Raw genomic sequence first — 20,526 nt, 5'->3', positions numbered from 1 at the left:
TCTTTGCGGTATGTCACCATCGTTCCTTTTTTATAGTTCTATAAATAGTCATGAAAGCTTCGGAGTATATTGCGATATAGCTGTGCACTGAATGAATACACCGGAGGTCGCTGATCTTTCTCCACGTTTATTTTCAACAGCAAAATTCAATCGAGAGAAAAGTAGATCGGCTAGAATGATGATTGAAAAAAAAAAGTATTTTTTTAAGACATTATGAACAGTAGTTTCCCTTAAAAATCTTTCTAAAAACCACCAAATCAGCTTGTTAAATCATTCAAATCAAGACAGTCAAGAGGAAAGCCCTAAATATCCTGAGAAAAATATTTCAAGTGTAGTACAACACAATTCCCTTGAAATACTCAGAATTCTAAGTCCAAAACGTGATTTTTCTTCAAAGTAGTGAGCATAAGCACGAAGTAAATTCATGGGGATAAGAGGAGTAAAACACTGTATAATACTTTTTGATAGCAAGAGCTTTTAAAATAATGACGATATAGGCAGGGTGCTTTATATGCCAATAAAGTTGAGTGGTTTACTTTCGAATTACATTACGTACCATATATAATACATACAAATGGAGAACTTCTGTGGGCCATTTCATGCATGAGAAGAAAACTTTCAGCAATCCATATATGCCAATTTAATGTCCGTACATTTTTTTTTTGTTTATTATGTAAATATCAAGGACATAAAATTTTTGTCTTATATTCGTAGAGAGATGGAAAAGTATAGGTCTATAAAATTATAAATAAATAAATTGAACTTGCTGCATGCACATTTGTTACAGCTGTAAATGCTGTAAATCACATAATTTACAGGATGTAGTTATTTACTAAAATATATGTACATAATACTGGAATTAAACACCAGATTTTACCCGATTGCCCGCTTAATGTTAATTGAACATTACCGGACACTTTGGTGGTGGAAACTAACTAATGTTACTGTTGCAATTAGTGACGCATCTATGCATATTATATTTAAATTCTATTTAATGGGAATTATGTATGTATTAACATAATAACTGGATATCAGGATAAAAAAAAACTTTATCGAAATTTGAAATGTTCCAAATACCAAACTAGTGATTTTTTTTTACAAATTTTACAAGGTTTTAATTTACATACTTCACCACGTATCTACCCCATTAACCTAGTTGGTTAGGACATATGTATAGTACATATTCCGGAATTCCTAACAAAGAAAGAAACAAACAATAATACAAGGAGAGGAGTACTTCATTGCTTTTTTTTTCATAAAATTAATTTAAAAAATGTTTTTCAATTTTTGAGGTGGATTTTTTAAAATCAGTAGTTTATAACATGAAGCTCTAAAAGCTCTTCGGGTGAGAGCTATAATAAACCTAGTTGCACATCAATTGAGTTTAATTAAGCTGAGTTAATGTAGTTGGATTACACTCTACATATATAATGTTTATAATACAATTACGGAGATTGAAATGTCAATTTGCATATAAATGTAATGTTTATATGTGAATTTTAAATAGATCACAATATTATTAATATCAATCATTAACATTACATCATTTGACTCACTTTCATAAATACAAAATTAATTAATCTGTAGGTGGTTTCAGTGGTTGCTACAAATACGGCCCATGGTGTTATCCCAATATGTTCATGTGAAGAGGTTGTTGTGAGAACAAAAAGGAATGAGTGGTTTTATATACACACATTCTACGTAATGACGATAAATTAATTTATTTAATGGTGCACTCAACTAGTGATATAATATGCATTTAACTCAAAATAAATTACGCATGGCGCACCATCAAACAGGACTAAAGATCTTCCGGAAAGATGACACTGAATTAGGGCAGTGTGGTTTAAGTGTTCCTGTCTCATTAACTAGACTAGTGCCATTATATGCACACTATATTGTGTCAAGTACTTGCTTGTATACGGATACCCTTATCAAAAGTCTTCATTCAACTTCGTCATATAATTTTACAAAAGAAACAGAAGAGCTTCTGTACAAGAACACTATAGTATGCAGAAAGTGTTAACAATTGGTGTGATTATACTTTATGTTGTATGAGGTATGTGATGTGAATTAAGTGGAAATCATTACAAGACTTTGTTATGTCTATATGTCATGCATAATATACATATCTTTAGGAAAAGTTCTGGGACTTTAAAGTGTAGTTGGATGAAAATGTCTTTGGTTTATTATATGGGAAATCATGTCTTGGCCCCCATGTTGTATGTCGTTTGGATGAGATTGTTGTCACATGAGCACAAGTCGGAGAACAGCAAGGAAATTGTTTCTGATTTGCATGACAGATTTTCCACTAAAGATGCTCAATATTAGGAAGTTTGTGTAGGATAAAGTTTTCAAAGTGCTTCGTTAGAGTTCTGCCTTTAGACTTTTTTTTATTATATTATGTAAAGTTATTTTGTATTTTTTTTACAAATCTCCCAAGCTAACTAAATGTCTTAAAGGACAACCAATAAATTTATCATATTAGCCTTGTTTACAGACTATGAAAATTTCGACGAAGTAGCTCATAAGGATTTTTTTTTATGTGCTAAAAAGTGCTCGAAAAATTCTATTCATATTAAAATTATTTAAACAAACATGCCAAATAAAATAATCATTCTTTTAAGAAAAATCTATGTAAACATTTAGACAAGAAATAATAAAAATGATCTTTGATTGTGTTTCAGGCATAAAAGGAGAATTTGCAATTTTATATTTAATAAAAAGTATATCTTCAAAACACTAAAGAATATAACAAATTCTTTATTTATGATTTAGTATATCTCATAATATATAATAATAAAACCCTTTTAGGGTGGATTTACGAAAATATTGATTCCCTCTTCATGTTTTCCCAGCCTTTATTTACCCGAAAATCAAGATATGTAGGTATTTTATTGTGCACCATGGCAGACAGTAAAAGCATGGTCATAGTGAATGCTCGAATTAATGTGTATTAAATGCTCGTATAATAGGTATTTTCCAAAATAGTAGGGTTTAAAGGTAAAAAAAAAGCACAGTGTTTACAATTTTCAATAAAGTCTCTGCATTGACTTTATTCAATCCCGATAGCGCGATAAGTACACAATGTAAAATAGCATTTTGTAGATGGTTTTGTAATATCAATTCCTTTTTTTTTTTGAGCCATTCAAGCAGTTACAGGAATTTATGAAGTTCAATGAATAAAACACCTTTTCTTTTACCAAAAACGTTAGCATAAATCCATTTCAAAAAACGCATAATTTTAATATTTTTAAAATGAAGTTCCCTGTACATAACGTGTAGCCTTTAAATCTTTTTTTTACTTCTATACACGATCTTTAATCTTCATAAATAACATGTTTTATACATTTTTTCTGCAAAATATTACGTTGCAATTTTTCGTGGGCTGTGGAGTGAATAGGAAAAGTTAAAGGAGAAAATGAGAAAACACACATGAGGGTGATGTTTCGTTGTTTATCACTTTTATCACCACGGCAACGAGAATTTTCAACAACAACATAACTAAAGTGTAGGTAGGTATGTATGTGAAAAACAGTACACGAATAGCTTTTGCACTGCTCTCAAATATGTACATATGTATCTTACCTAACTATATATTCATAACTGTTTTACAGAGGGTTCTTTTATTACAATAAAATAAACAAACTTTGCAAAGGAATTGTTGTGGTATCAACTATTCTATTAATTCTTTTCAATAAAAAAAATTAAATAATAATAAATGCAATATATCAAAAATATTTTTGGCTAAGAATAGGTAAATAAAATAAAAACTATACATTACAATTTGTAGATTCTGACCGTAACTAAGACCTATTAATAAAAATGTAGATTATGTACTTAAGTTATATAGAGATATTTTGGAAGAAGTTGAATTAATAAAAAATAAAATAATGAAGATATTTCGTATTTATTAATAAAAAAAAAGTTTAAATTCCGGCATTTTGAATATGTAGTTATATCCATCAAAAATGAAATTTAAAAACATAATGAGAAGTATTCCAAATTACACTTGACATATTCGAAAAATTCATTGTTTATGCCTTTATATTTTTTGAAAATTTGATTGCTTTTGGCATGCTTTGGGGTTAAAGTTCAATGTTGAACGGGCTCTATACATATAATAAATTCCTCTTCCATATAGCTTGACAATTTCTCTGTCATTCACCAAATTCTCCAAATAGAATTGCGTTTATTTTCCGGGGTATGGTACCATTCGACAAACCACTCCTCCTTCCTTTTGTTCTTATTTTGCCTGACTTCTAATGTATATAATGTGGCAGTAAATCAAGCCCCCGGGTGAGTGTGAGCTAATATGATACTATGAGGGTCAATAAGGGCTAAAGTTATTATTGTAATGAGAACATATGTACATATATGTACATATGTACACATTATGTAGTATGTGTCTTCAATATCATGCCTAATGAATGTTTAAGTAAAACCCATTAGGTTACAGAAATCTAGTTTAACTTTCAATAAGGGTAAAATTTTCATCTTTATTTCATATCGATCAGTCATTAATGGAAATCTGCGTTCCATGTAGGCTTAGAATAACACAAAATTTTTCTTCAAAAATTATATATTTTTTGAAATGTTAGGTTCTAAGAAATTCTAAATTATCTTATATAACCATGATAGAGATACTTTTGATATGCCACGTATGAGGAATACCAACTAATTCGAATATTTCCCTTTTTTTCAAATACAGTAAACACTTTTTTCCTTTCACAAGTAAATCCATCGCCTGCCACAGGGTATATAAAGTTTCACATCCCCACGTAACAGATTAGCCTCAATTATGGGGTATGCCTATCCCTCCCCGTCCCTGAGGATGATGTAGCCTTTGAGGTATTAATCACATTTTGTGATAGCCAATCAACCTAATTTCGTTCACAATTTAGTCATTCATTGTTCAATTGAATTCAGATCGATAGGCAATAAGCGATTGAACTCATCGATTTGCAGCATCATTAGGTTTCCTAACACAATAATATTACGCAGAATAGCACTTCCATTTCGTACGTTAATAAATGAACCTATTGTCTCTAATCAATTTATAATAAATTTAAAACAATGAAACCTACACAAATGATCATGACACCAAAGAAGGACTAATGGTATTATAAAATTTTAAAATAGTTTTTTTTAGATGTACTAACACTCCCCCCACTTAAAACCTCCACCGATATTTTTATAGATTTGTTTTTATCACTATAAAGCATGCTGGTTTAATATTCTAAAATTGCATGTATTAGTATATAAACAGTGATTCTAAGCACGACCTCATATCACCTCTTCTTTTCATCTCACTTGACCTACTCAATGGACAGTGCTTAATTGAATTGGGATGTTGGCTCAGCACAATGGACACCAAGCCAGTCACTTTCAATGTGCAACAACGGAGGATATCACAGGTTCTGACATTCAAATATGCAGTCCCATGGGTATTATGCTGCGGTGGGTATATGGATTATCTTACAATACAATCCATATATCACACTGAATCACCCAATTTCACTTCCATACACAGTGTTGCAGGCATTGCATCAGAGGCGTCAGTAGCACATTCCTTGCACGCAGGGATCACTCTGGGAAATAATAAATCAGAGATTCACTCCGAAAGTGGCAAAGGCCACAAATATTGACTATAAAAAAATTGTGTTCTTTTTTTTTCTTCCTTTTTTTCGTTGTTCTTTTGGTACAATAGCAAGGTTTTCCTCCCACAGAGAATTTAGTATGCAATAAAGTCATATATAAATATTTATGTAGAGTATAGCACTCTAATTCTTCCTCAAAATAAATCTCATGCCATAAATAGCGTTCTACGGCATGTACCCGTGTGGATGAAATGAATGGAGACATTATGGAAATCGGAAATAGAGAAAAAGTTTGCCTATTTTTTCACCAATTTCTATACATTCTAAGCTATTCATAAAGACTATTATGGAATATAGGGATTCACCCATAAGACATCCTTGCGTTGGCATAAAAATCAATATTGTGGTTTGGGTTTTACACCAGATTGTCGAGATATGGATGTAAAAGGAAAAAGGAGCGAAAGACAAAAGTGCCACGACTTTGATGCTCCTGAAAGATTATAAAATGAAGGCCATGGCAATTTATTTTACTGATCCACCAAGTTGCCCTATAAATTGTCTCCTTTAGAGACTTCCATTGATCCGAGGATATCATGTCATTGTGCTAGCAATACACTTTATAGTGTAGAGAGAGATTTGAGAAGTCGTTGGATTTAGGACTCTTAATAAGTTACCCAACTCTGACCATTTGCTATATACACATTTATATATATTATGACTTACATGTAGGAACTAGTCATTAAAAAGTATGATTACATACTGTTATGTTCACAATAACAGCAGTTTATATAATGTAAACAATATAATTCTAACTTTATAACTTGAGTTGATGAAATGTTTGTTGTGAAGTTTTAAACGAAATCGATTGTAGTTTAAATTCTATATTCGTGTATATGTCGAAAACAATTTTATTTAACAATTTTAAAAAGTCACTGACAAAAAATATTTATTAAAAAAAGCCGGAAGTTTGTGATTCATATTATATTGAATTTTAAAATTGAAATGCAATTGTACAGAGACTATATTGCCAAGTGATTGAGTAAAATTTGGGAAAATGAGGAAATTTATTTATTTTTTGGTAAACAATCTACCTATCACGACACAAAATTTTACACTATGAAAAAAATAATGTTTTTTTTTTCAAGAGATGAATACAGTGATAAAATTGTTCAAGACTGTGTAAAAGAAAAAAATCTGATAAAAGTAACTGTTGTTAATTTAAATGTTGATAAAGTATTAGATAAAATTGCAAACTCTCAAACTTAAACATTTTTGTGGAACATCTTTGTGTTTCTCTTCAAGAAATATTGTATATACTATTATATTTATTTAATATATAATATTTGTACAGAAATTAATTTTGTACCTTCTTTTTGTGCTTATCTTGACAAAAATAAATCGTCTAACACATAGAGAACGGTGGCACACACAGACTACACAAAGTAGGGTTTAGTTCTGAACCCACCAAGCGTATTCCATCCTCCACATTTCATTAGAAATTATTATGTACTTTATATATTAACATAGTGTGAAAGAGAGGCTAACACAAAATTACACAATTTCATTAACTCATTGCAAATTCCACACCATGTACGCTGTCAGCACTTTTGTATCTGTAGTCACAATTATTTTGTATTTAATTTGTTCTTTAGACAATGATGTGCTATACAATATTAGAGCCGGTCTAGCAAAACCCTCAATTAACAGTCACACAACCTTTATAAATAAACTGCTATACAAAGGTAATACAGATTTTTTTATATTCTTCACGCACATGGTCATTTAATTGGGGTGTAAAATCACTACACAGGAAATACCATCCGTTTATTTCCGGAAAGTATTTTACTGTTGATGAATTGACAAAAAAAAATGTAAAATCTCACCTCACCATAAAATAATCATAAAATTTTGCATCAGATGTAACACAACTGTGTACTTTAAAACTTTTTTTTGCATACACTATTTTTTTGAAGTCTTAGAATTTCAGTAAAACATCTAGTAGGGAAAATATCCTTGATAATGAATAATTTATCTATTACACTACATAGGCGGAAGCCTTCCTTTGAGCAACTTTACTTGCGAAAATGAACACGGCTTCTGCTGAATGTTTTACGATCAGAACTTTCCGGTTGGGCTGAACAATACTGACTGGTTTCAAATAACATGGAAACACAGAGAAGAGACCGAGAATTACTCCTCTCACAAACATCGTAGGAGTAAATATGAGAACAGCTGATTTATACTCATGCGCAATTAATACCTGATACTCCTTACAGTTCTGTGTCATCAAGTACAAAAATTTTTTTAACCTTTCAAAAGGTTTTAATGAACGTTTGTTTTTTCGAGTATTTCTTGAGAAAAATATTTAACTTTTTATTAAAAAAAAATATTTAATAAACATTCAATAAATTTTTAATAGATTCTGAGAAGATTTTGTTTTTAAATCCAATTAAATTGATTAAGTCTCTTAAAATCTCTTTTTATGCCTCAAAGGCAGACTCATTTTAATACGACCCCACAAATCGCCATATTAATTACCTACCCACCACAAATAATATATTTTGCTACAACGTAGAATACCCATCTTTGTCAGTGTCTCAATGTTTTTATTTTTTGTCGGTTCTAATACAGTTAATACGAAATTTCATATTTAAGATACAATAGCCGCAAGATGAATAAATCACTTTCATTTCCGTGAACCGAATAATTTTCCTCTTTTGTTTGTTTCAAAATCACCTTCTGAATTTATTCATTGGGGATTCATCAAAATCACAAGCGTAACAGAAACAGAGTCCGTAACAATTTACTTTAAATGTTATCCTAGGACTTGTGTAACGCATCAGACCGTATACCTACCCAATTCCCCAGTTATTTCATCATAACTTCCACTTTGAACCTTTGTAGCATGATAGTGTAGGAAATATGTTCGTACATAATTCAAAATTACTCTTTTGCTATTTAATTGTGTGAATATTAGTGAAAATCTTTCTGAAAAAGACACATCTCGAAATGGATGTTTTTGGGGGGAAAAGGTGAGACTTCTCTGTGAGAATTTGCATAAAACAATAGTTTTTAGAGTACTGTAGGAAACAATGATAAGTGAATATTTTCATTGCAATTTCCCTGCTTCACAACTTTGTCTCAGACCGCTTAACATTACCTATCTCAACAGATGTTTTTCCTAACTTTTTCGAAACACTTGAATGACTAAGTTGACTAAAGTCCTATGATTAAATTAGTCAGTTTATTTTTCGGATCTAGAATAGGTAATCTTTGTTGAATTACTACAGAATAAATGCTTTTTTTTTTAACCCCCCCCCCCCAAAACCATGGTAGGTCTAGCGAACATTAGAGTTCATTTTTGACCGACATAACCAAGTACAAAATTAATACAATTAGAAAAACATAGAGACTAAACTAAACACTTTGGGCGGCCATTAATTTCTTGAACTTATAAGGAAATACCATGCCTTTTTAGAAAGGCTACAATTGCAAAGATGGAGTCTGGTTTTTTCATCTCCAAACAGCAGGCTAAAATATCTATATAATAAAGAAAGGTCTGTTTGTTGGTAATCAGTCGTGTTCGGCTATACAAATCTACACCGTTTGACCAATCGTGATGAAATTTGGTACAGAGGCTCCTTATAACAGGCGGTTTCGAGTAGCCGTATCCATTTTCCCCCCGAAGCCCCCCTTCAGGTAGCCCCCATATAACTCTCATGCTTTTTTTGCGAATTTTTGAATTTGGCGCCGGAAATGTTGTATGAAAATGATTTCTTCGCTTTGCAAATTTTTCTTTTGGGTTTGATGAGAGCTCTCCATCTATATAATAAAGAAAAGGTCTGTTTGTTGGTAATCAGTCGTGTTCGGCTATACAAATCTACACCGTTTGTCCGATCGCGATGAAATTTGGTACAGAGGCTCCTTATAACAGGCGGTTTCGAGTAGCCGTATCCATTTTCCCCCCGAAGCCCCCCTTCAGGTAGCCCCCATATAACTCTCATGCTTTTTTTGCGAATTTTTGAATTTGGCGCCGGAAATGTTGTATGAAAATGATTTCTTCGCTTTGCAAATTTTTCTTTTGGAATTGATGAGAGCTCTCCATCTATATAATAAAGAAAGGTCTGTTTGTTGGTAATCAGTCGTGTTCGGCTATACAAATCTACACCGTTTGTCCGATCGCGATGAAATTTGGTACAGAGGCTCCTTATAACAGGCGGTTTCGAGTAGCCGTATCCATTTTCCCCCCGAAGCCCCCCTTCAGGTAGCCCCCATATAACTCTCATGCTTTTTTTGCGAATTTTTGAATTTGGCGCCGGAAATGTTGTATGAAAATGATTTCTTCGCTTTGCAAATTTTTCTTTTGGAATTGATGAGAGCTCTCCATCTATATAATAAAGAAAGGTCTGTTTGTTGGTAATCAGTCGTGTTCGGCTATACAAATCCTCACCGTTTGACCGATCGCGATGAAATTTGGTACAGAGGCTCCTTATAATAGGCGGTTTCGAGTGGCCGTATCCATTTTCCCCCCGAAGCCCCCCTTCAGGTAGCCCCCATATAACTCTCATGCTTTTTTTGCGAATTTTTGAATTTGGCGCCGGAAATGTTGTATGAAAATGATTTCTTCGCTTTGCAAATTTTTCTTTTGAGATTGATGAGTGTGCCCAATCATACTTATAAATCATCACAATTTTTTCTCTCTATTTGCGCGAAGCGCAAAACCCCCCGCGAAGCGGGGCGAGGAAAATTGGAGCGAAGCGACAATTTACCTCGTTCTTACTATACAGACCAGGACACATTGTACGACAGGATAGAATAAATGCTCATACATATAGATTTATATCATTTACGCTATATTTTCAACACAGATATTCCAAATATCAAATAAATTCTAGGAAGAGGATAAAGTTTTAAATCAAAGCTACATAGTGCCTCATATGTTATGAATCAACATACATGCTATAAACTGTCTTGTATATTATGTACATTAAAATCCCTTGATAATCCCTTTGCGTTCTAAATCTTTTGATTTACTATGTTATTTCATATGCTTCACTTACTTATAAAGATGAATAAGAGTCAAAATGTTTCATATTTGCTTTTCAAATCCTCTATCTAAAGATAATAAAGTTATCTCAAATTACCTTTCTAATAATCTTATTTTTTTTACAGACGATTTCACATAACAAATTACATATGAATCAAAGACAAGAACGAAAATTCATTGAAATGCTTATGGAGCACTGTTAATTTCGAATAATTGACCTGTATTTCATTCTCAATTATACTTTTCCTGCTGTACCCTTTTGTATGTAAATAATGAGAAAATTATTAAAGGATTTTCATTTCAACAACAAGACATCAACCACTTGATAAGGGTAGCGTGGGGTAGCCAGAGAGAAAACATGTACAGATGGTTAATTGCATGCCAAGGTAAACTCTGAGCGTTATTCACATTGAAAACATAAAAATTAACATCCATGAAAGTAACTTTTGTGTAATGTGGAAGTGAAGCGAATGAAAAGACCAACAAAAAGAAAGAAAAAAATAACGAAGAAAGCTTTTCCATTCCTTTAATATTTGATTCCTACGTGGATCCCTTTCCTTGATTCCCATGTCAAAGTGAAATGAATTTAATTGAAATCAACACAAATAAAACCTTTTCCTCCTATAAGAAAATTTATTGCTCCTATTATTCCCAATGAGTGTTGCCCGATAAAATGTGGGAAACACAAGGGCAAGGAATATTTGTCTGGGTATATATCCATTGCCATTGGGAATTTACTATTGACTAGTAGAGCTGCCTTCTACAATGACATGAATGTTATTTGTTTTTCCTAAACATCTCAGAGAATGTGTAAAATATGTGTCTTTTCTTATTTATAACCTTCTCCGTTCTTTTTTTTTAATATATATGTATATATTAATTTACGTAAGAAATCGCTATGTGTCTACAAAGAGTTGGGATGGTGTATTTACGTACATATGTTATGTATCTAATACTGTGCCAAAAATAAACACGTGTCAACGATAATATAACCTTGACAAATTCGTGTGTCAATTAGTCAATTACTTATTAATAGAGTGCTGTTTATAATTTAGTAACCCTCTGTATCTATGTATATGTATAATATGCAAACACCTGGCGTTTATGGTGAAAATTAAGTATTTAAAGCAGATACTGCTGAAATTTAATATTTATATGAGAAAGCACAACTTAAGATATTTAAATCCATATCTTTAATGAAATGGACGGTTTTTGAGTTGAATCTTTCTTATCGGTAGATGCTAAATATTTTACCATACATTCTTATATTTAATTTATATTTCATATCAAGAAATTTATATGAAGTTCTGTCTTAGGGGTATTAGAGGCATAATACTTTTTTTTTTCAATTTTCTAAACCCATATACCGAAGTACTAAAATATAGAAAAACTTAATTTTGGATGGCAATTTTATAATGATCCTGTACTAAAAATTGAGTATGAGAGAATTTTCTTCACATACTATCTACAATATTAATTAATATTAACTATTATGACACAATATTTTGCAGCTCATTATCGTTATTATTAGTCATTTCAACTTTGTTTCATATAATCATACATACTGCTCCAATATAAAACGTTATGAATATAAGAAAGAGTCTCTTGGTATGGGAGTTAGCATCTGTTTGATAAAATGAACAAGTGGAAAATAATTAGACATACCACTTCTGCTGCTGTGAACATCGTCCTTTGTGTGCTTCCTGCGGGATCGACGGCTCCTCCGGTGCAATTCATCTCTGTCATTGTTCTCATCAGATGATGAGTGCTCCCCTTGGTGGGAATGAATGCTGGTACGATAGTTTGTTGGGTCGGCACTGACACTTCGATGTATTCTGTGTCGATTTCCATGTTGTTCTTCACATAATTTATCATCTTTTGCACTTTTTCGCCTAGAGCGACTACGTCTCCTTCTTCGCATTGTACCCAAGTCCCCATAATCCAATTTCCCTCCCACTTGCTGATTTTCACTTCCATTAATGGTATTTCCTTGTTCACACCTCAGTGCCGAAGAGATTTTCATCTCCTTCGCATCCAGGTTGTACTCCCTCTCCTGAGCGACTACTTTTTCAATTAGCCCATCGATATTGGCTATCTCTCGCTCATATCTGCCTTTTGAATTGATTTCCGGACCAGAGGAAACTTTTGGCTCCTCATTAAGGCCAGAGCCGACATATTCGAAGGTATGAGTGATTTTCTCATGGCTATATCGTTTTGTCGGCTCAACGGCTGTTGACTCGCCGCCGCATCCCATATCTCTACTTTTACTTGAAGAACTTCGAGCGCGCCTCCGAACACGGCGATTGCGAAAGCTCTCCTCACACACCAACAATGTCCCTGCTTTACTTGTGCGAAGGAAGTACTTTGGCTTATCTTCGTCAGCATCCTCCTCCTCATCCTTCTGCTCCACTTCTTCGTTGAATTCTTGGCTGTCTGTGGATGAGGAGCGCCTCTTGAATTCGCTAATTCGCTCGAGAATTGATTTGGAGAATCTAAGGGAGTTCACGCTATTTGTGCGGCGATACCTCTTTTTCTCCCTACACCCAGATCCTTTAGCATCCAATGGCATCGTTATGGCGCTCTTACTTTTTACTATCGCATAATTCATCCGTTCCGGTGTGTGTATGGGCGATATGTTCGATACACCATCTGGCACATAGCAATTTGCCAACATTTCCGATTTCTCTAAATCGCTACAACTTATTGATTTCCCGTATTTCCCTTGCTTGTCCTCTTGCGAATTTTCACCATCATCGTGCAACTGATTGTCTTCACGCATCAACTTTGTATTCACATCGTAGCTATTTCGTCGTCTGATCTTGTAATTGATCCCATTCCTCTCCAATTGATTCACAAAAGAATTGAGAAAGTTTTCGGGCTCCTCCATGTACACATGTTTACTCTTGTGATGTATTTTCCCTTCTTGGAGACTCTTTGATCGAGCATGGGATATTTTCAGCGAATCACGGTGCACAAGCTCGTTAAATGTGTCAGTTTGTTGGGACTGTGTGTCGCTTGGTGAGTCCTCCAATTTGGATTCGGCAATAACTTCCGGAAGAGCTGATGTCTTGAAAATTTTCAAACTATCGCGACGTGTTTTCTCTCTGCCACCACTCGACGATGGAGATGGTCTATTATTTCGACATTTGTTCCCAATGGTGCAATCAGCCTCATTTGTATCCGCCAGGAGTTCACCTTCTCTATCATAGAGCTGAATACGAGGAAATGCAATGTTTGGCGATGATTTGGACGTGGTCAATTGCCAGTTCCATGATTCTGGTTTATTGAGGCGCAACTTAATTAAATTGTTTTCCACTCCATTCCACTTGTCGTACATCGTTTCTGCGGCTGTCGAAGACATTTTTGCTCATCAACGTCTCTCCACACAATTTCACTTCCTTCCGAATTTCCTCTGACACAGAAATATTCACATCTATTTGCTTTTGCAATAATTTATGAATAATTTTCCTCTCCAAATATGTATTTATTAATGCAATTATTTATTTTTCTTCATTCACACGAATTACATACATATTACATGGTTTTGGCATGGTGCCAACCATTGCGATTTTATTTGAGGATTTCTCATGAGATGAATACCACAAAATTCTGTTCTCTGCAATTTATTTTCACTATAAGCTCGTGGAAGTTAATTCACTTTCTGTTTATTACACATCTTCATCAGCAACACATTCAAAATTTTAAATGCTTCTGATTTAATCTGTAAAGTGCAATAATGTTTTCGGGTGAAAATTTTAATGTTTTCTATCGGAGAGAACTCTGTGAGTTTTATTTAAATTATTCAATTACATCCGAATTCTTAAAGCCAACCCATTAATACAGTGTGTTCCATTCTATGTACAAAATGTCAAGAGCCTATATTTAGTTTATTAAATCTTAAATACATCCTCTTACTTTAAGTAGAATTTATTTTTCCGATTTCTCAGATATTAGACGTTTAAAAAAGAAATTTTTTGGAAATTTTTGCATAGAAAAATTAACAAAAATGGTAGAAATAAAATAGATAGAAGATAGTTGAAAAAAATGCATTTTAATAAATTTTCCGAAAACTATGTTACAATTTAAAAAAAAATATTCCAATTTAAGAATTGTGTTACGAATAAAAGGTCCTGTGTTAAACACATGTCTGCAATGGAATGTTTACATTTTCCCCCATATCGTCGTGTATTTTATTTCATACATTTCAAACACACTATCCTGACCTTGGCTCCTGGCCAATTGGTGTTTTTGCAAAAACAAACTAAAGCCGAGGCAAAGAAGTCATTTTTTTGGGGAACATTAATTTTTTTCTTCGTAATAATTTAAAAAAAAAAGTAAAAATGGCAAAAGAAAAGAAGACAAGAACGTGTGAAAAATTGGCCTAGTTCATGTAGCTCGGTCAGAATGGCGCTATAATGAATTATTTTTGTAAAATATTTTTCCTCACGCGCGCGAAATCGTCCTAATGAAAAACACACAGCTAATTGAAATGTGTGAGATGGAGACATTTTAAAACGTGTGAATCATAATTCTATTTTTTCCTTATCACCGCGGAGGAATCTGCTATTTTAATATCACATCTCCTGTCTTAATTGTGCGACATACATCTAAATCTATATTTAAACCGACATTTTCGCACAATGAATGGCACACATTGTAACAAGTGGTGGTTGGAATCTTAACAAAGTGAGAATCGTGTTAATTAAATTCACTCTGTGTTTACCATCGCACAGGAAAAAAAAGAACACCCTCAATTTTAACCCTAAAGAGCTCTTCTGTGTGTAACTTTCGTTGAAGTTCCAGAGCTTTTCATCAAATATTTTCCACTCGCTGAATTTAGGACGAAGTTATGCCGAACAGAAACTTTTAATTTTTAAGGTTTCACTGAAGAAGAACAAGATATTGCAAAGTGGATGGCATTAAATCTTGCATACTTATACTTATGTATATGCAATGCTATATTTACACTTTTCAATTAATATTTCACTTTGGGAGTTTTTAGATTATATACACCGTGCAGTTGGAAAACTTTTCATGCCAAATAGCTACATAGCGTCTTCGTCTTTTTGTCCCTCCACCTTCCACCCTTAGCAGAAAAGAACAATTTCTTCGCACTTGAATTATAAAAAAAAAGAAATTCTTTTTACGAGACAAATCTAAGAAATTCTTTCGACTGCGGCGAGGTTTTCACAAAACTGATGTCTGAAAAGATGTGTACGAAAGAAAATTGCTCTTCATTTCTCGCTCTCTATTCTCACACATATTCAATTTCGCCTACGTTGCGTATAAATATACACCCGAACCATATGATTCTACGGTTCAGTTCCTCCTCGCTTTTTAACTAATCCATGCAAAATAAATCGAAAACATTCACATGTGGTAGTCACATTTTTCCAATTCATCTCTATGTTCTAATTATGCGGGGGTGGCAGACACAAAAAGGAAACAACAAAAAAACCATAGCTAAAACGTACGTCATGGCATACCGAATGTAGGTGTTTCCAACTGTGTTCAATTTGCAATTTATATCCAAATACCATCCACCTGTTCAAGACCACACAGCAATGTCACATTGGGAGAATAATTGAAATTCTAAGGCGAATCTTTGATTTTTTGTTTTTCTCTCTCTTCATATCTAAAACTATGCAAAGAATATTTTGCATAAAGTTTTGCATGAAAAATTCAAAAAAAAACTCAACTCTTCTTTAATCAAGTTTTTCACAAACATCAGTATATTGAGACAGTAAAATTCTTTCTTATCAATTCTGAGCTTTAAAGAATCCCCTAAAAGTATTGCAACCAATCCAGAATTAAACATTTCCCACCCCCTTTTTTCTGGATTACTATTTTATTACTATTAAAGCTTAATAAATAACCATAAACTACCCTGAAAATAGAATAACCATTAAAAACCATATAAGTAGGTAAGAAATTACTTTTACTGGTCTTTTCCATAAGAACAGACAACACTAAAAGTTTATAATAGAACCTAAATGTCATTTTTGGAGCGTAATAAATTATTCTGGCGGCCAGAAAACGCACCTTATGGATTAAACCGAAGAAAAACTCGCAATTAACACCAAAAGCTTATAAAGTCATCCACTAAATGTATAAGGTAATAACCAACTGCACAACCCAAAAGGTTTTCATTTACTTAATGTTCAAAAAATGCTATATGATGGAGAATGTGAATTTGAGGCCATTTTTTTAAAATTACTTAATAAAACTTTTGATTTAGTATACATATACGGGGTGGCTTTTTTTCATTTTATACTTGTCATGAACATCCACTGAAAGCTTTATGTACTGAAAAATTTCACATTTCTCATTCTCACCAAACACAGCAGGAAAAAAGTTGTAAAAGGTCTTGATAAAAAATTGTTATCATTAAAAAGGAAATTTAATTAAACTCAAAAATAATGAATGAGTCCCAGCCCGTGAACAACATACAAATTCTATCTATAATACAATATAGTTTTACTGAATGAGCTTTCGCAATGTTATACAGAGAATCTCTTACCGCAGTTATTTGCTGAATATTTTTGTTGTCTGCATTTTATCTCTGCCATTTTATGTTTATAGATTCCATGAGCTAAAGTCGAAGAAACCACATCTTATACGCCACAATTAATTTCAATTTAACTAAAGAAGTCTTTTGCGGGAAACCGAAAAGTTGTTAAAAAGTCTGTGCTTTTGTACTTTAATAAACTCAATTTACATAATGTGTATTGTATAGTATGTATATGCAATCATGAAAAAAGTTGGCGAGAACATGGGTACTAGAGTGTGAGGAATTCCTGTTTGCGGTAGCGTGGCACTCTCTAAATTTTGTGCTCAACCTTAGAAAATCCACGGAAAACCCCCTACAGTTCCCTTTGGATGTCGCCGTTTTGTCGATGAAGAAAAAATAAATCCCCCGCCATCCCCTATTTCGCATTCAACCATATATACTATTGCTCTTTTCCTACCCCTGCTTATAGCCGGCACGAAATGAATGACTTCTTTCAGTAGGGGTGTACGTACAAGTAAATATATTATTTATAATGTTATGTACACATACATTTATTTTACATAAATTCCAAACCCCTACATACATGTATGTATGTATGTGTATGTGTACATAATACCTTCCCTTTCACATCTATATAATAAAGAAAGGTCTCTCTAAAATATGGTGTCTGTTCAGCTATGCATTTCTACACCGTTGGTCCGATCGCGATGAAATTTGGTACAGAGACTACTGATACCAGGCGGTTTTTACCAACGGCATTCATTTTCCCCCCAGAGCCCCCCTTCTCATAGCCCCCATATAAAAATCACGCTTTTTTTGACTACTTTTTGAATTCGGCGCCATAAATGTTGTGTGAAATTCACTTTTTCCCTTTGAAATATCTGTTGGAGGTTTTTGCGTGGCCCATCTATATAATAAAGAAAGGTCTCTCTAAAATATGGTGTCTGTTCAGCTATGCATTTCTACACCGTTGGTCCGATCGCGATGAAATTTGGTACAGAGACTACTGATACCAGGCGGTTTTTACCAACGAATAAATCTTCCATTAAATATATTTCAATTCATCACAATTCCTTTCTCCCTCTAAAATTTGCGCGAAGCGCAAGAATTCCCCGCGAAGCGGGGCGAGGTAAATTGGAGCGAAGCGACAATTTACCTCGTTTTCTAATAAACTTTTTGCTTTTCCAATTGATTTGGTGAACGTAATTACAAGAACAATATACGTTGATTTAAATAGGAATAATAGTGATTCAAACGTTTATTGATACTGCTTTAATGTTTATTTCTTTTTTGTATAAATCATTGCAATTTTCTATAAAATCGAGCTTTTTTTCTACCCTGAACACAGCTCACTTAAATTTAAGTTAAAATAGAGCTAATAAAAAAATAAAATTTTCCCTGAATTTCTGTTTAATTTGGAGAATTATGATTTTTGAAAAATAAATAAAGAAATTAAGTTTATATCATAGTCGATGTGAAATTTTATTTTTTTAAATGCTTGATAAGAGAGAAAGAGAAGCTTTAAATTTAATTTATTTACACACAAAAAATGTAAAGAAAAACGGCACGACTTCCAATAAATTGATTTATCGGTCCTGCGATAGGAAAATTAGAAACAACCCGAGGAAGAATGTGAATAAATGTAATCGAATATACATACAATTCGTGAAACAATGGCTTAGAGGCACAACCGATAGAAAAACTTGGTATATCCCTTTCTTGGAGCGAGGGAACGCAGAAAAGGGGATATATATGGAAAAGCACAGGAGGTGCGAGAGACTATTTGTTGTGTGAGACGCATTGACGATTCTAAACTGCCACGTTTTATGTACTCTGTGTTTCCCAATTCTATCAAAATGAGCACAGAGGCATGAGTTGGAAGATTAAAACTTGGTGAATTCGGTTTTATTGATACGGAAGCGAAAGCGATAGAGTCAAAAAGTTCAGAGTACTACGTATACCCTTTTCCCAGACCAACGACATCCCACACATAGATTGTATTCTGAACAAATCTATTGAATGTGTATTTAGGACTCGAAACAAACCTTGTGAATTTCAATATGAGGTAGAGGATTGAAAGGACCTTTTATGGGATGATTATATCCTTTTATTTAGAAGCCATTTTGATGACACGCATTCATTAATTAAACAAAAAGCTCTTGACTCTTTAATGCAGCAAAAGACAAAGGGAATTTATTTATTATACATCCCCCGCAACCCGGAAATATTAAAGTGTATGATATATACATTAAACAAATTGCATACATTTTATGCAGACAATGTATTTTTCATCTACTCCCCCGTGAGCCACAAAGTAAAGATTGCACCCATTCTTTTGGCACTATCAGCAACACCAACGGAAAACCACCTTAGGTGTTTCTTCTACACGATGTTATTTAAGAATGAAATATGTAGAATCCTGGTGCACACAAAAAAGGACCCCACTATGGTCTGCATAAGAAATTTCACCTCCATGAATAATGATTACGAATATAAAAGGGGTATTTTTGCTCTTTTCACCAGAGGTGGCGAATTAAGGGAGAAAAAAGAAGGAATGAAATGAGGTGGAGAAAGTGGAATAGCGCAAAATACAATTGAAAATGGCTTCTGAATTAAGAAAAGGGGGATTGCCTCCAGAAGACACAGAAGGGGGTGTAGCAGATAATATTGTACCGAAACTTTCAACTAATTGCCTTAATTATGACCCACGGTGAATAAGGAGAAAACCTCAAGGGATTCGCTCACATTGCCAATTAACGATCGTCTCTAGAGAGAATAATGTACTGGTAAGCTGACCAAGCTTACGGGAGCTGTGTTTCTTTCAGTGTACCAATTTTGTGAGAGCAAACTAGAACGCGAATTAATTTAAATACGCGCAAAGGTGGGAAAAGTTAAAAAGTCATCCCCCAAGAAATCTTTAAAACGCCATATCTCGGGAACGGCTCCATAGATTTTCGAGTTTGAGCTATCGTTGGAAAGGTCTTAACCTCAACTATAATATATTAAAATATGAAGTAAATCGATAATGGCATTTTCGAAATATTCGAGTTCGAAATTTTCGAAAATATTGATTTTGACTTTAGCGCCTCTCGCGGTCATTTCTCGAAGTTGCAATGTTCTAGACATTTGTAGGGCTTCACGAAACCTTTCATTTGCACTTGAGTTGATCAAAATCGGACTTGTAGAACCCGAGATATGACATGCCAACTTTGGAAGGCTATATCTCGAGAACGGAGACATAGATTTTCTTCATTTTTGGCATGGAGCTAGATAATATGGTCAGCTATAACATATCAAAAAATGAAGCAAATCGATAATGGCGTTTTCGAGATATTCATCGAAAACTCATCGAAAATTTTGTTTTTGAT

General features: G+C 33.4%; 1 protein-coding gene across 3 annotated transcripts in view; it reads right to left on the bottom strand.

Moving 5' to 3' along the window:
* Positions 1 to 15,846, bottom strand: part of LOC129785935 (uncharacterized) — a 43,509-nt gene extending 27,663 nt beyond the window's left edge. For 2 of the 3 annotated variants that reach the window (XM_055820600.1, XM_055820602.1), the window contains exons 1-2: positions 15,371 to 15,846; positions 12,313 to 14,368 (exon numbers count right to left, since the gene is read on the bottom strand). In XM_055820600.1, coding sequence (XP_055676575.1) covers positions 12,313 to 14,008 — 1,696 coding nt within the window. In that variant the 5' untranslated portion in view covers positions 14,009 to 14,368; positions 15,371 to 15,846. Of the gene's footprint in view, positions 1 to 12,312; positions 14,428 to 15,370 lie in introns of all 3 variants that reach the window. The other variant, XM_055820601.1, reaches the window with a different exon arrangement.
* Between the last annotated feature and the right edge of the window lie 4,680 nt (positions 15,847 to 20,526).

Source organism: Lutzomyia longipalpis, chromosome 1 (assembly GCF_024334085.1).
Source record: "Lutzomyia longipalpis isolate SR_M1_2022 chromosome 1, ASM2433408v1".
Taxonomy (NCBI): Eukaryota; Metazoa; Arthropoda; class Insecta; order Diptera; family Psychodidae; genus Lutzomyia; species Lutzomyia longipalpis.
This window is presented reverse-complemented; position numbering and strand designations above follow the sequence as displayed.